A 13,783-nucleotide genomic window follows, 5' to 3' on the forward strand; every position below is an offset into this window, starting at 1 on the left:
GGGGGGTAATATAATGAATGATTAAAACTAGGAAAGAAAGAATAGGAAGAAGTATATAGCATAACAGAATGGGAGAGGGAGAGCGTGGAGGAGGTTGTCACAAAAAGAAGAAGCAACGTGATAATAGGGGGGATGACGAAGAAAATAATAAAAAGAGTAAAAGAAGAGATATGGACAGCCCTGAAGGAATGTCAGTAGAAAAGCCGAGACCTCTTGGAAAACATAATAAAAACAAAAAAAAAATGAGAAAACCTGGTACAACTTCGTAGCGAAGATGAGTGGGGGAGAAGAACAGGAAGAAAAAATGTATCATACCTGTCTAGGGTTGATATAACTAGTCAAAAAAAACGAATAAGGGGAGAACTAAGAATTATAATAGGGTAGGGATTAAACAACGTAAAAACTAGAAAAATGATAGAATTCATAGGGATGAGGGGGATATTAAGTGGAAATTAATAACGACGGGGAAGAAATAAGATAGTCAGAAGGTAGGACAGAGGGGGAATCATTATTTATCAGGACCGGCTCCTACTCTAAAGGTAGAGGCAGTACGGAAAACAAGCGGGGGGACCTCTTGGTAAAACTAAAGGGACAAGGTGCCGCCGAAAAACTCTAGGGGTAACAGAGAAAAGCTAGGGGAGGGCATGTCTATGACGGTGAGAAGGAAGGTGGCGGTCTTCTTCTGATAACAGCTATATGTGAGTGGACGGGTCTGAATGGGAGAGCTCTAGAAGTAAGAAGCCTCCGAGAGAGTAGAGGAGGAGGACAGACGGCCACCGTAGCCGTCAGAGAAAATAAAGCGGCCGTTATGAGGGCCGTCACAAAAATAAAGGTAGACTGGCAATTCTGTGTGGTCAAGGAGGCGTTCACCCCCTTGAGATGCTACAGGTGTCTGGAATTCGGTCGCAGCACGTACTCCTGCAAGGGAAAAGACGGGAGTACGTGCTATTTTAAATGCACGAAGGAGGGACATAGGGCACAGAACGGACACCATGAAGTGTCCGAAATACAGAGAGGCGGTCTTTGGTAAATCGTGAGGAGCTCGATGCGACTGATCTCATCACGTTCAAGTAAATATGTATGTGTAAGTATGTGATTGTCGGGGACATTAACGCGAAATCGTTTCAATGGGGGTCTCCAAAAACGACGAAAGGGGGAACTTTTGGGACGACTGGATGGTCCCACTTAATATTGTAGCATTAAATAATAAAAAACCAACATTTTTAAGAGGAAATAGCAAGAGTCGCATAGATGTGACTCTTTCTAGTGAGCGGTCATCCAAGAATATCGTAAATTGGGATTTCCTCGACGAGCAGATCTTCACCCATCATAGGTTCATCACTTAACAAATAAAAAGTAAAACAACTACCAAATATAACATTAAAAACAACATAGAAAACTAATAAACGAAATAAAACAAATACAAACAGAGAAGATACGAGGTCCTTCAGTCGTTTCAAATGAAAAAAAAAAAACAAAAAAGAAAGAAACCGGAGAGCTTATACAAGAATAGGGGGCAATGAAAAGTACCAACAAATATACAAACAAAATAAAAAGCCCTGGGCAAGTTGATTACAAACGAAAAAAGAGAAAATGGCAGGCCATATGCGAAGATCTGAAGAGAGATGTATGGGCGATGCTTATAAAATAACTAAGTGCTTTACACTTGTCCTGGAGTGTAAGAAAGTCTTACAAAAACAGGTAAGCGATGGCTGCTAGATTCAGTTCCACTGGATACCCGGTTACAAGGGCAGCGCTCGCCAGATTGGGACAGACCAAGAACCCTTTCTTGATGTGGCAGAAATGTAGCTATTACGTCTCTCCACGATTTGCTTGAAAGGATTAAGAGACCTGGCATGAGGTGAGCTAAGGCACACATTGACCTTCTAGTCTCTTACCAAACAACTGCTCCACTTAAATAGATACGGAATTGGACTGATGACTGGACTTGTAACTGGACACGGTCATCTAAGACACTATTTGTCGCATATTATTGCCATGGCGAGGCAGTATAGAATTATTCAAACTGGAGTTTCATACTCCTCGCCCCAGAAATTACACTCGTCAGTTTCTGTTAGACTTATTCTTAGGTATTTCTTGAGTTGACCAGAAATGAGGTGTAGCTTGGTTTAACACAAATACTTTATGTATCTTTTGAATAATCCAATCCGATAAGTGACCACCAATGTGCTTATGTTTAGTTCTTGATTTTATCGAGATTTATTATAAATATGGGAGCTCAGTCTTCCCATATACTGTACAGGTAGAAACAGTTTGTTAAAAAACTCATAATTTGTATGATATGCAAAATACAACCATTTAAGTGAAATTTGTAAAGGGATCTAATAAGAAATGAAATGACAATGATTAGATTTGTGAAGAATATAATTTTCAAATATATCTGTTTGAAAGTACATTCTTACTTAACAGAAAGCGAATTCTTTTTCTTTTTAACTTTATTAGGTGGTGCACTAGGATTAACCCCTTTATAAAATTCTTTCAACAAATCCATGGCTTCTTCTGCTCTATAACCTCCTTTGACTTTAGTAACAGTTTTCAACACAGTTGAAACATTAAATACGGTTTGTCCACCGAACCTGTCATTTTTACAACCATACACGATTGTGTTGATTTTCAAATCATATAAAGCAGCTGCACACATGATGCAAGGTTCTACCGTAACATAAACACATGTCTTTTCGAAAACATTATGATAATTTAGGTTATTAATTTTGGAATAATGTATTACAGTATCTATACAGTTGATTTCTGCATGTCTTGTAGCGTTTCCAGTTTCATTCACCGTGTTACGTCCCAATGCTACTATTTCATCGTTATAAACAAAAACGCAGCCAACTGGTACCTCTTGAACAGATAGAGCTTCTCTAGCGTAAAAAAATGCTTTATCCATATAAAAACGCTCAGTTTCTGATAATTCACTTTGTTCCATTTCATTATTTAATTCAAAAATAAATCAAATAAAACTTTTCTTATAAAATTAAAAAAATTGTAACAAACAAAATTATACTACTGTATTAAAAAAAAATAAAAATATTTTTGCTGCTTACACATCTATTTGGTAAAATATTGTATTAGTTGATTGTCTTCTAAAAACATTTGTGCTTTTTCATGCCAATTATTGTTATTTACAACTCTTGGACTAGGATGAGGCATGTACAGAACTTTGACATTATCAACTTTGTGTTTTTCCAAGAGGTCTTTGGTTTTCTTTTGTATATAAGTACCTATGGCAATGATGATTTTTGGTTGGAGTAGTCCAATAACTTTTATATACCAATCTTCACACACTGCTTCAAGACTCTTACGAACCTGTGGATAAAAACATTGTTTAAGAAAAGTTCATAAGGCGTATAAATTTTCAGAATAATTTTGATATGAATCGCTTCATAATTTAAACTTAGTTCTTTCAAGTAATTGACAGTGCTGCAGAAAAATTATTATAGATGAAAACCAACTAGATAAACAATCATTCTACAAATAAAATCTGTCTCTAAAAAATCCTACCTAGAGTTTGTGGTTAAGTTAATATATTTGCACAACATACATCACAATTGGACTGTAATTTTATCTGTTATGAAATATTTAGAATGGCTTTTTACAAAATTCCATCTTATAGATTTCTTCAGTAAATAGTTTCTATGTTGTTTGTTCTCTAAATCAACATAAACTCAGCAGGAAAAAACCCGGACACTTCATATTTTTCTTATTAAAAAGCTAATTTTCAGCAATGTGTTTGTTTTTGTGGATATTCTAGATATAACAGAGATTGTAGGGTTTAAGTCCATCGAACTAATCTCTTCGGGATTAGTAAACAATTAGATAAAACTCAGATTTGATTTATTTGTCTTGAAGTTGATTTACCTATTCTAAACTGTTCTAAAATAGTTTTTCGCACATTTAAACATCTTCAATTTATTAACCAAACCTTTTCTGTGATTAATAGACATGTTTTTTTTATTTTTGTCCGAAACGCTTGGAGTAGCGAAGTCTACCATTCACAATGCACTCCGGCATTTCCGGAAGATTGATATCTACGAAAGGAGGACTTGCAGTGGGCGACCAAGGGCAACAACGATCGATTTATTATGGTGATTGGACTCTGGAGCAAAGGGGAACTGTTTTATTCTTGGTTTGTCTCGATTTGGTCTATACCACTCAGACGATCGAGACAGAGTGTGGAGATGACCAGGGGAACGATTTGCTCAATGTACCATTCGTGAATCACGACCTTTTGAAATGAGATCAATTATGATTTGGGGTGGAATCCACGCCCAGACTGAACTGATGTTCATACATAAATGGGGCTCTGATTGCTCGAGGAAGTTCTCCTAGATCCCATTTGTTCCATTTATTGGTGAGTAATACATCTTAATGCAGGATAATGCTCGTCCACATACCTCCAGAATTGTTACAGAATACTTGGAGCAAGTGGGAATCACAGTTCTGAATTGGCCTGCACGATCTACCGATATGAATCATTTGGATAATTTAGGAAGGCGTGTTAGACGCCATCATCCACCTCCGACTGACTGAAATCAGCTCCAAATTGTTCTTCGAGAAAAAAGGGATGCTATGCCGGGGGAGGGCGTCCAGAATTTTATTTCTTCGGTGCCCGCTATTAGAATTACATAAATTGTTAGAAAACCTAATAAAAATGAAAAATAAGGTTTTTTAAAAATGTGTTAATTTATCATTTTTTCTTCATTTCGTATTTTTTTGTAAATAATTCATAAAAATTATTCACTTTTGGCAGATTTTGTTTAAATAACCTATAAATTAATCAATTCTTATCATAAAGACCAAATCTAAGTGTCCGATTTTTTTCTGTTGACTGTATTTTGTTTGCATTCTCAAAAATCACAATTGAACCTTGGAATCAATCAAACACGAACTAAAGATACATCTTCATTTTCACTAGTCTACTAGAATTTAGTTAATTAGTTAAATTTATTATAATTTATCACACTCTATTGAAACTTTACTCGGGTAGATTGTAATTGAGTTAGATTTTTTGAAAAATTTTTTAGGAATTCTGTAACTTAGATCATGAGAGTTTGCCATGCTTGAATAAGTAATTTTTTTTAATTGAAAATTTAATTGAAAATTTAATTGGAACATTGAAATATTATCTAATACTTCATCCAACAATAATAATAGAAGATCTTGTCTTTAACCAAGTAAAGTAAATCTGGTTTTCCCGTATAAAGTCGATATTAGATAATTACGATATACACTGCCGGCCAAAAGTTTAAGACCACGGTAAAATAACAATTATCTATCAATTTTAAAGAAACTCCATAAGATAAATGTACACCTGCATATTCTATTGTTAATATCTGAAGAAGACATTCTTTTATTTATTATTGGACAATAAACATGTATTGTTTTCAAACGCTGTGGTTGTGGTAGTCGTAACAATATTTTTATGAGGTGCTAATAACTAATTGCTTTGCTTTTATTTCCCATCGGTCAATAATAAGGATTATTTAGCTTCTAAAAGCATGTGCTTGCGACTTATTATTACCGAAGGAAAATATATTTCTTCAATTTATTATTTTTAAAAAACTTACATTGTTAACGTTTATAAACTTTTTATTTAACCCGCCAAACTATTTTATTCAAAAATGGGCAACACGACCTAAATAAGAATTACATGGGTTGGTTCACAATCTCAATTGACCTCAACTTGTGGTTTATGCAGTAAAGACCTCTTAAAATTAGAAAAGCACGAGAAATTAGCAGTGAAGTTATCGAGGACTTGTGTTCATGGCACAATAACTCTATACAGGGAGATAGGTAGTTTTCAAAATCGTCCAAGCTCCAACGTCAAGTTCAGATAATTTCATTGATGTTACCAATAAGCGAAATAGATGCTTAATATCACCAGAAATCCACGTTAAAATTAACAAAACTCTAGTGAATCCTTTATCATTGACTACAGTAAAACGGCGATTGAGAGATGCGAAGTTGTATGGTCGTGTCAACGTTCGAAATCCTTGGCTAACGCCACAAAACAAGAAAAAACGGATGCAGTGGGCCCTTGCCCATCTAGATTTGACTGTAGATCTTAAAAAAGTTCGCAGTGCCCAAGAAATACGATGCCACACTGTGTAGTTCCAACTATCAAACATGTTGGTGGTTCAATTATGGTCTGGGGTGCTTTTCTTGCCATGAAAACAGCGATGTAATTAAAAACAGAACAGAACGAAAAAATTTTAGAATAAAATACCATTCCTTCAGCGATTAATGACAATGATCCCAAGCATAGTTCTAAATTATACAGACAGTATTTGGAAGAGAAAGAGTACAAGAGTTGTTAATAAAGTTTGGCCTCCTCAGAGCCCGGATCTCAATCCCATTGAACTTTTGTGAGAAGGTTTTGATAGGAACGCCCATAATTGTGGTCCATCCTCGCGAGAAGAAATATGGAATGCTTTCTATGAAAGTTGGAGCAATATATTACAAGACACTATCAACAAATTGATTGCCTGTATTCCGAGTCTTGTAAAAAAAGTCATAGAATGTAATGGAGGATTTTTTCATGAAAAATCAGTTTAGCTAACTATAGCCATTTTTAGCATAGTTAAAGATTACTGAATGTCAAAAAGTGTTTTATTGGATGATTTAACAGTTTAATTAAACACTTGATATTAAGAAGATACTATATTAAGAATGGATTATATTAAATATATAAGAATACAACCAAGTTGTAATACAGCTACTAGACACAGCCTTTATATACACAAGAACCAAACTTTAGTTTATTAAAAAACTGTCTTAAAAAACATTAGACTATATGTAACTGAATTCTATTCTGAAACTGGAACTTACAAATCAATTTGAAAATAAGGTCAGAAAAATAATGAAGTTCTAAATTGTCATAACTGTGAGTATTTTTTTTCAATCAAAATAGTTCTGCACATTTCTTCAAAATTTCAAAGCACTAGCATTACATTTTAATTAAATATATAATTCTATTTCTTCGAAATACCTTTATATTTTTGATATCGGCAGGAGTTACATTACATCCATTCTGTTTCATTAATGCAATTGGACAAAAGTTCAGAATAAATGCATTTTTGAAAAATATATCCGGAGTACCACATAAATTTTTAAAAAAGCCCCAAAATCTTTCTCCACTCTGTTCTTTTCGAGGAGAATCAAAACCTAATATTTTTCTATTAGGACATTCTACTTCTGGTTTGGTAACAATTCCTTCAATTTGTAGAAACTCTCTAACACATTTTGGATCACCAAAAGGTACTCCTGTTTGGCACATTCCAAAAGGACCAGGATTCATCCCAACAAAAAGAATCATTTTATTTGAAGAGCAATATTTTCTTACATATTTTTCATAGGTATCAAAAGCATATACTAGTGGATTATAAATGTATTCAATTGGTACTGTTTTTAAGTCTAATGTTTTTAATGTTTCATTTAAATCTCGTTGCAATTGCAATATTTTATCACCAACTGTTTCCGTAGTTACAAGTGGACCAGTTTTGAAATATTTGGATGTTACAGCAGAATTATGTGTTTGTATAGATATATTTGAATTATTGTCAGAACATTTAATTTTATGATTATTATCATCATTTCCCATTAATTTGCGTTTTAACATCTTACACTTTATTATAATAAACCTCTCATAAATATTGTTTATTGGATGGAAACTAAAAAATAAAAGTAATTTTCTACTTACTAGTTTTTACGTTTAATTAAGATTTTAACTTACATTTTAAATGCGACTGTGAAATAAAAATGTTTATCCAGTACAATATGTTTATATCTCAAATTTAAACATTCATTTATAGGTTATTACTTTCTTAAAACGTTAACAGCGCAAGATCTAGGTGTAGTAGGTCTGATTACATTTTTCAAAAAAAGAAGCAATAGTTAACCTTACATTAATAGAGTCGTTCGGCGTGTATGTAAATAAATATTTTAAATATGCCGGAAATTAGAGTTACACCTCTCGGTGCAGGTCAAGATGTCGGAAGAAGTTGTCTCCTCTTATCAATGGGTGGTAAAAATATAATGTTAGATTGTGGAATGCATATGGGGTACAATGACGAGCGAAGATTTCCAGACTTCAGTTACGTTTGCGATGGTCCGATTTCTGCATTTATAGATTGTGTTATAATTTCTCATTTTCATTTAGATCATTGTGGAGCTTTACCTTACATGTCTGAAATGATAGGATATACAGGACCGATTTATATGACCCATCCAACGAAAGCAATAGCACCAATTCTATTAGAAGATATGAGGAAAGTATCCGTAGAGAAAAAAGGCGAACAAAATTTTTTCACGTCCCAAATGATTAAGGATTGCATGAAAAAAGTAATAGCAGTTACTTTACATCAATCTGTTATGGTAGATAGTGATATAGAAATCAAAGCATATTATGCTGGTCATGTCCTAGGAGCAGCTATGTTTTGGATTAAAGTAGGAAATCAATCTGTAGTATATACAGGAGATTATAATATGACCCCAGATAGACATTTAGGTGCTGCTTGGATAGATAAATGTAGACCTGATTTACTAATTTCTGAATCAACATATGCTACCACAATCAGAGACTCAAAACGTTGTCGTGAGAAAGACTTTTTAAAAAAAGTACATGAATGTGTAGATAGAGGAGGGAAAGTACTTATACCAGTATTTGCTCTCGGGAGGGCTCAAGAACTCTGTATACTACTGGAGACTTATTGGGAAAGAATGAATTTAAAAGCTCCTATTTATTTTGCTCTAGGTTTGACAGAAAAGGCTAATAATTATTATAAGATGTTCATTACCTGGACTAACCAAAAAATTAGAAAAACCTTTGTGCAAAGGAATATGTTTGATTTTAAACACATTAAAGCTTTTGATAAACAATTTATCGATAATCCTGGCCCTATGGTAGTGTTTGCTACCCCTGGAATGCTTCATGCTGGATTGAGTTTACAAATTTTCAAGAAATGGGCTCCAAATGAGAATAACATGATAATAATGCCAGGTATGCTGAAAAATATCCTAAATTGAGTAATACTAACTTTATTCTTTAGGTTTTTGTGTGCAAGGAACTGTTGGTCATAAGATTCTGAATGGTGCTAAAAAAGTCGAGTTTGAAAATAGATTAATTGTAGAAGTAAAAATGTCTGTGGAATATATGAGTTTTTCTGCTCATGCAGATGCCAAAGGTATAATGCAACTTATACAACATTGCGAACCAAAGAATGTTATGTTGGTACATGGAGAAGCTGCAAAAATCGAATTCCTTAAAGAAAAAATACAACAGGAATTTTGTATAAAGTGTTTTAATCCAGCAAATGGAGAAACCTCTGTGATATCAACTTCTGCTAAAATACCTATAGATGTGTCATTACCTTTACTAAAAGCTGAAGCAAAAAAGTGAGTATTTTATTGCAATTTCATTGAATTGAAATTTTTTGAAATTGTTACTGTTCTAAACTTAATAGACTGCTATTTTAATTGTTAAACTAATATATCTACTTAGAGAGCAGGCTTTAGGGAAAGGATAGAGCAGAAACACAGATTAGCTAAGTAACCTGTAAACTATTTTTTAACTTATTTATTGAAAATAATTATTAAAAATTAAAAATTAGAAATAAAAAACAAGATTAAAATAAATAATTGATTAAAAACACACATAAGAATATTAGTCTGTGGTTCCTGCCAATGCCAGTACCATAGTGAGGTGCAATCCTCTCTTTCCCTTCATTGGAGGGGCTTCATGGAGATTGGGGAAAACTGTTTGGCAGGGATGTGATATTTTATAACACTAGTTAAAATCTTACATTTACAGCTGGTGCAGAAATTCTTACTGAACTAAAATATGCATCCATTATTCATTCAGGGTTTCTCTCCTCGCATGTAGTGTATTCTTAGTATTTTTGAGTATATTGTTAAATACAACATGTTTTATTGACCTGTTAGCTTATAACTTGATATGTTCAATTTCTCTATTTGGATAAGCAATAGTTTCTTTTTGTCATTCTTTAATAATTAGTTATTAAATGTCGTTTAACCTTGCAGACTATTTTTACATATTATAATATGCATTGCAGACTATTGAAAAAATTCTGCTTCTGGAGGATACAAATTTCTAAATAGCCAATCACTACTGTGTTTTATGCTACTGGAGAATAGAAGTAATGTTCACATCTATAATATAGGCACCAATTCTTTTAATGTATATTGTATATTATATCATTGATAGTGTTTACATTCTGTGAATATACACGGTGTTCTTAGAACAACCGACAGAGAGCAATGGCGTATAGGTATAGTTAAATGGTTTCGAAGTTGGGCCAAAAATTTCTTTCTAACCCTTCAACATTAAAATACAAAAGTCGAATAACCAGAGATATACTTTCAACGATGTTAAAAAACAGTCAAGAGTTAGATATGAATTTATTCATTAAATTTGACTATTTACAGTTCAGTTCTAATAATTAAGTTGTTATAATTTTTTAAATAAGTGGAAAATTCTTATGGAGGCAACTTGGTATAGAGTTAAATTACTCCGAATTGTTATATTTGATCTCCCCTGTACGCCTATACTCTGTATTGGTTCTTATGTAAAACATAACATGTGAGATTTAAATTTTATTTTCCTATAGCGCGGAAAGTAACACCAATAGGGTTCTCTTATGGTCCATTTATTCTGAAAACTATCCTGTTCACATCCTTACAGTTGCACCAGTATTTAGTATTATTAGGATTTGTAGAAGGTATATACAATAGTTTTTTTTTCATTTTATTGTCGGTATTGGTTTTAATTTTTCAGGGATTTAACTATTATCGTTTATGAGTTTTTCTTCCGAACTTGCTGTTATATTTCTGTATGTTATATCAATCGATTTAGACATATTGTATGAAAAAAAACATTTGAAGTACTGTTATACACTAATATGACTATCTGAAAACAATTTGGCATAAATTGTACAGGAAGCAAACTGTATTTAAAAAAAATAAAATGCTACATATCATACAAGTTAACATATCTCTGAATTACTTCTTACAATGATGAAAAATTTCTAACTTCCCAAATTTCATTTTCAGAAATGCAGTAACACCTGTAAAATAAAATATACTCACCAATTTTTGAGGAATGTAATCATATTTGCAATACTCTTCATTAAGACAAATTTCAATAAAACTCAATTAAATGTGTAAATGTGTTTCTGTAGGTTTTTTTCACTCAAATCTAGACTATAGACAGTTCCCGACAAAGCATTACCCCTTACAATTGGGTCGGTGATTAAGTTTAATTATAATTGAAATTAACTTTAAAACACTAGTGATCCACCTATAGAGGATATTATGTTTAAATTTTGTTTGTCATATCCCAATCAATTTACACAAAACTTTCTCTAATAATACACCTAAACTTTTCCATTGAAAATCACTTTTATCTTTTAGATAAGTAACAACTACATAAAAGTTTATTTAGTAGTTTCCAAACATATTGTTGGCTATTTTTAACTGATCTCTCGAAATTTGTTAATTAATTTGTTTTAGGTTCAGCAGTATGGCTCCTGATCCAAAGAGAAAACGTACTTTGCATGGAGTCCTTGTAATGAAAGATAATGGGATGTGCCTGATGGATGTTGATGAAGCATGTAAAGAAGCCGGAATTAACAGACACGTTGTCAGATTTACATCAACTGTAAACATTATTGATTCAGGACCAGCGTTAGGAACTGCTCATAAATTATTGTTATTTATACAAGATAAATTGCCAATTTGTTCAATAGTGTTTTCAGAAGGGGAGATTTCCGTTGAATCGGTGTTAGTTAAAGTTGAAGGTGATGATGATGATGATCAAAAAAGTGTATATGTGTCATGGACTAATCAAGATGAAGAAATAGGCAGTCAGATATTGAATATTATAAATCATATAAAACAATTTTAGATAACGTTTTTTTTATTTATAGGAATCTTAATACATATTTTAATATATGTATGTTATTTTTTTTTAAATTGTAATTAATATTCCTGAATTGAAATTGACAATGACTATGACAATTTTAAGTATTATCAAAAATACACCTTATATCTGACTGCAGTCTAATGACACAAAGGCGCCATTTATATAGTGATAAGTCTTAACTCCTAAGGAGTCCATATATGGAACTCATTGGCTCTGTTTATTGGCTTTGGCTAAGTTTCTCAAAATCTTTTGTGGATAAAATAGTGAATTTTATACCATATATAATGTAAAGTGAACTTGACAAAAATGGAGTTTTGCTTCTTCCGCTGCAGCTTCTACCCAATGCCCTTTTACAGTCTCTACACTCACATATTATCTTCAGTCGGATATACTGTCTCCATGTACTACCATAGCTGGATAAATATTTCTCACGTCTCGTTGTCAGAGATACCCGCATATATGCATGGCCAAAACTTCCTGTTTTTAGTCATGAGAAAATGGAACTTTTGCTACTTCTACTGCAGCTACTGTTTGTAGCCTCTATTGATCAGTTCATGTTTTAAGCTGCCTTCAATGGCTTAGGTGATGTTTCTGGCTATATTTATTATCAAGGAGTATAAAAAAGTTTGTCCAATTAAGATAAAATGTTTTTACTTGTTGCTTTTTCCCTATTGACAGTTATAAGAATATTTCAAATCTCTGAGATTTTCAAAAGATAGTCAAAAAATAGATAGATAGACAGATAGATAGATAAAAAAGCGTAAATAACCTAAAATATGGAGGGTACATAGGAGTATCTTCATATATGTAATACTTCTATATGGACAGTTTCTATAAGTGGAAGCTGTTCCAACTAAGGAAGACAGAATGGCAACGATTTCTCTATCCTCCGATGTTCCAGCTTGGTTCTGCGCATTCTCAAGGATGTGAAGTATAGATGAAGTGTCTCTAACGAGAGAGAAAATGAATATTGTCGACACCGTAACGTAGGGACGTATTTTCCCATACCAACCATACCATAACAGTTCAAAAACTTTCCATTATAGCGATGATGGTATAAATGTAGCAATTGTAGATAAATTAAAGTATGCCGAGTAAAGAAATTTGCATAGACAAAGTAATACTACTTTGCGTTTTCAATAAAATTCCTGTTCCAATAAAAAGCGCTAAATAGAATGAACGTGAGGATGGCGAAATGTAGACGTTCATAAATGTCAAAGATAGTTCAACTTTTTTAGGAACTATAATAACGCACACAATGATCGCGCTCTTGACGTCGAAGTTAACCAACTTTCTACGCGCTGATCGTCGTTGAACGTCAAATCTTAACCTCACTTTTCTAGTGTAGTTTGTAGTTGTAGATACCCTGAAAAATGACTGGAGGGCTGATAAAATTTGTATGTGCTCATAAGTGTTCATATAACAATCGGTTGGATACAAGGAAATTAAAATTTGGCAGAATATTTAGGGAATCATTTTCCTATATATGTGTAATGCTCCTATATGGATAGTTGTTATGAGGAAAAACGTCCCTATGTTACGGTGCCAATAATATTCATTTTCCCTTACGTTCGAGACACTTTATACTGCGCATGCTTCATGTGCGAAAAAGATGCCCAGAACTCACTGAAGCGCCCGAGGGAGAGAGAGACCGATACACTATTTGTTTCACTTAGTCGGAACACCTTCAAATTATAGGACGTATCCATATAGAAGTATTACATATATGCTATTATACCATATAGGCAACAACTATTTTAACGCACATCGACATGATTTAAAATCTGTAAATTCGCATATTTTTTATTTAAATTTATAAAG

General features: G+C 33.0%; 3 protein-coding genes across 4 annotated transcripts; 1 reads left to right on the top strand and 2 right to left on the bottom strand.

Annotated features, from left to right (window-relative positions):
- Positions 1-2,367: 2,367 nt before the first annotated feature.
- On the bottom strand, positions 2,368-7,872 carry LOC130445177 (single-strand selective monofunctional uracil DNA glycosylase). Of its 2 annotated transcripts, XM_056780716.1 has the most exons (3): positions 7,757-7,872; positions 7,013-7,694; positions 2,368-3,330 (listed from the first exon to the last, which is right to left on the bottom strand). In XM_056780716.1, exons 2-3 carry the CDS (start codon positions 7,640-7,642, stop codon positions 3,073-3,075), a joined length of 888 nt encoding a protein of 295 aa, XP_056636694.1. In that variant the 5' UTR covers positions 7,643-7,694; positions 7,757-7,872; the 3' UTR covers positions 2,368-3,072. The 2 variants fall into 2 exon arrangements, 1 of the variants encoding a protein (XP_056636694.1); XR_008910029.1 differs by lacking the exon at positions 7,013-7,694 and having other exon boundaries at positions 3,195-3,330; positions 7,757-7,866.
- LOC130445178 (tRNA-specific adenosine deaminase 2) lies at positions 2,374-2,950 on the bottom strand. Its single transcript, XM_056780718.1, has one exon. It carries the CDS (start codon positions 2,948-2,950, stop codon positions 2,420-2,422), a length of 531 nt encoding a protein of 176 aa, XP_056636696.1. The 3' UTR covers positions 2,374-2,419.
- LOC130445176 (integrator complex subunit 11) lies at positions 7,872-11,991 on the top strand. The gene is made up of 3 exons (XM_056780715.1): positions 7,872-9,022; positions 9,072-9,417; positions 11,551-11,991. The coding sequence occupies exons 1-3, from the start codon at positions 7,972-7,974 to the stop codon at positions 11,942-11,944; spliced, it is 1,791 nt and encodes a 596-aa protein (XP_056636693.1). The 5' UTR covers positions 7,872-7,971; the 3' UTR covers positions 11,945-11,991.
- The last annotated feature ends 1,792 nt before the right edge of the window (positions 11,992-13,783 follow it).

The sequence above is a fragment of the Diorhabda sublineata genome, chromosome 6 (assembly GCF_026230105.1).
Source record: "Diorhabda sublineata isolate icDioSubl1.1 chromosome 6, icDioSubl1.1, whole genome shotgun sequence".
Classification (NCBI taxonomy): domain Eukaryota; kingdom Metazoa; phylum Arthropoda; class Insecta; order Coleoptera; family Chrysomelidae; genus Diorhabda; species Diorhabda sublineata.

Excerpts from the sequence above, each read along its gene's own strand:
- LOC130445178 (XM_056780718.1), bottom strand. The coding sequence starts at position 2,950 with ATGGAACAAAGTGAATTATCAGAAACTGAGCGTTTTTATATGGATAAA.
- LOC130445177 (XM_056780716.1), bottom strand. The coding sequence starts at position 7,642 with ATGTTAAAACGCAAATTAATGGGAAATGATGATAATAATCATAAAATT. Across the intron at positions 3,331-7,012 it reads CCGATATCAAAAATATAAAG|GTTCGTAAGAGTCTTGAAGC; the intron begins GTATTTCGAAGA and ends TTTTATCCACAG.
- LOC130445176 (XM_056780715.1), top strand. The coding sequence starts at position 7,972 with ATGCCGGAAATTAGAGTTACACCTCTCGGTGCAGGTCAAGATGTCGGA. Across the intron at positions 9,023-9,071 it reads TAACATGATAATAATGCCAG|GTTTTTGTGTGCAAGGAACT; the intron begins GTATGCTGAAAA and ends TTTATTCTTTAG. Across the intron at positions 9,418-11,550 it reads CTAAAAGCTGAAGCAAAAAA|GTTCAGCAGTATGGCTCCTG; the intron begins GTGAGTATTTTA and ends AATTTGTTTTAG.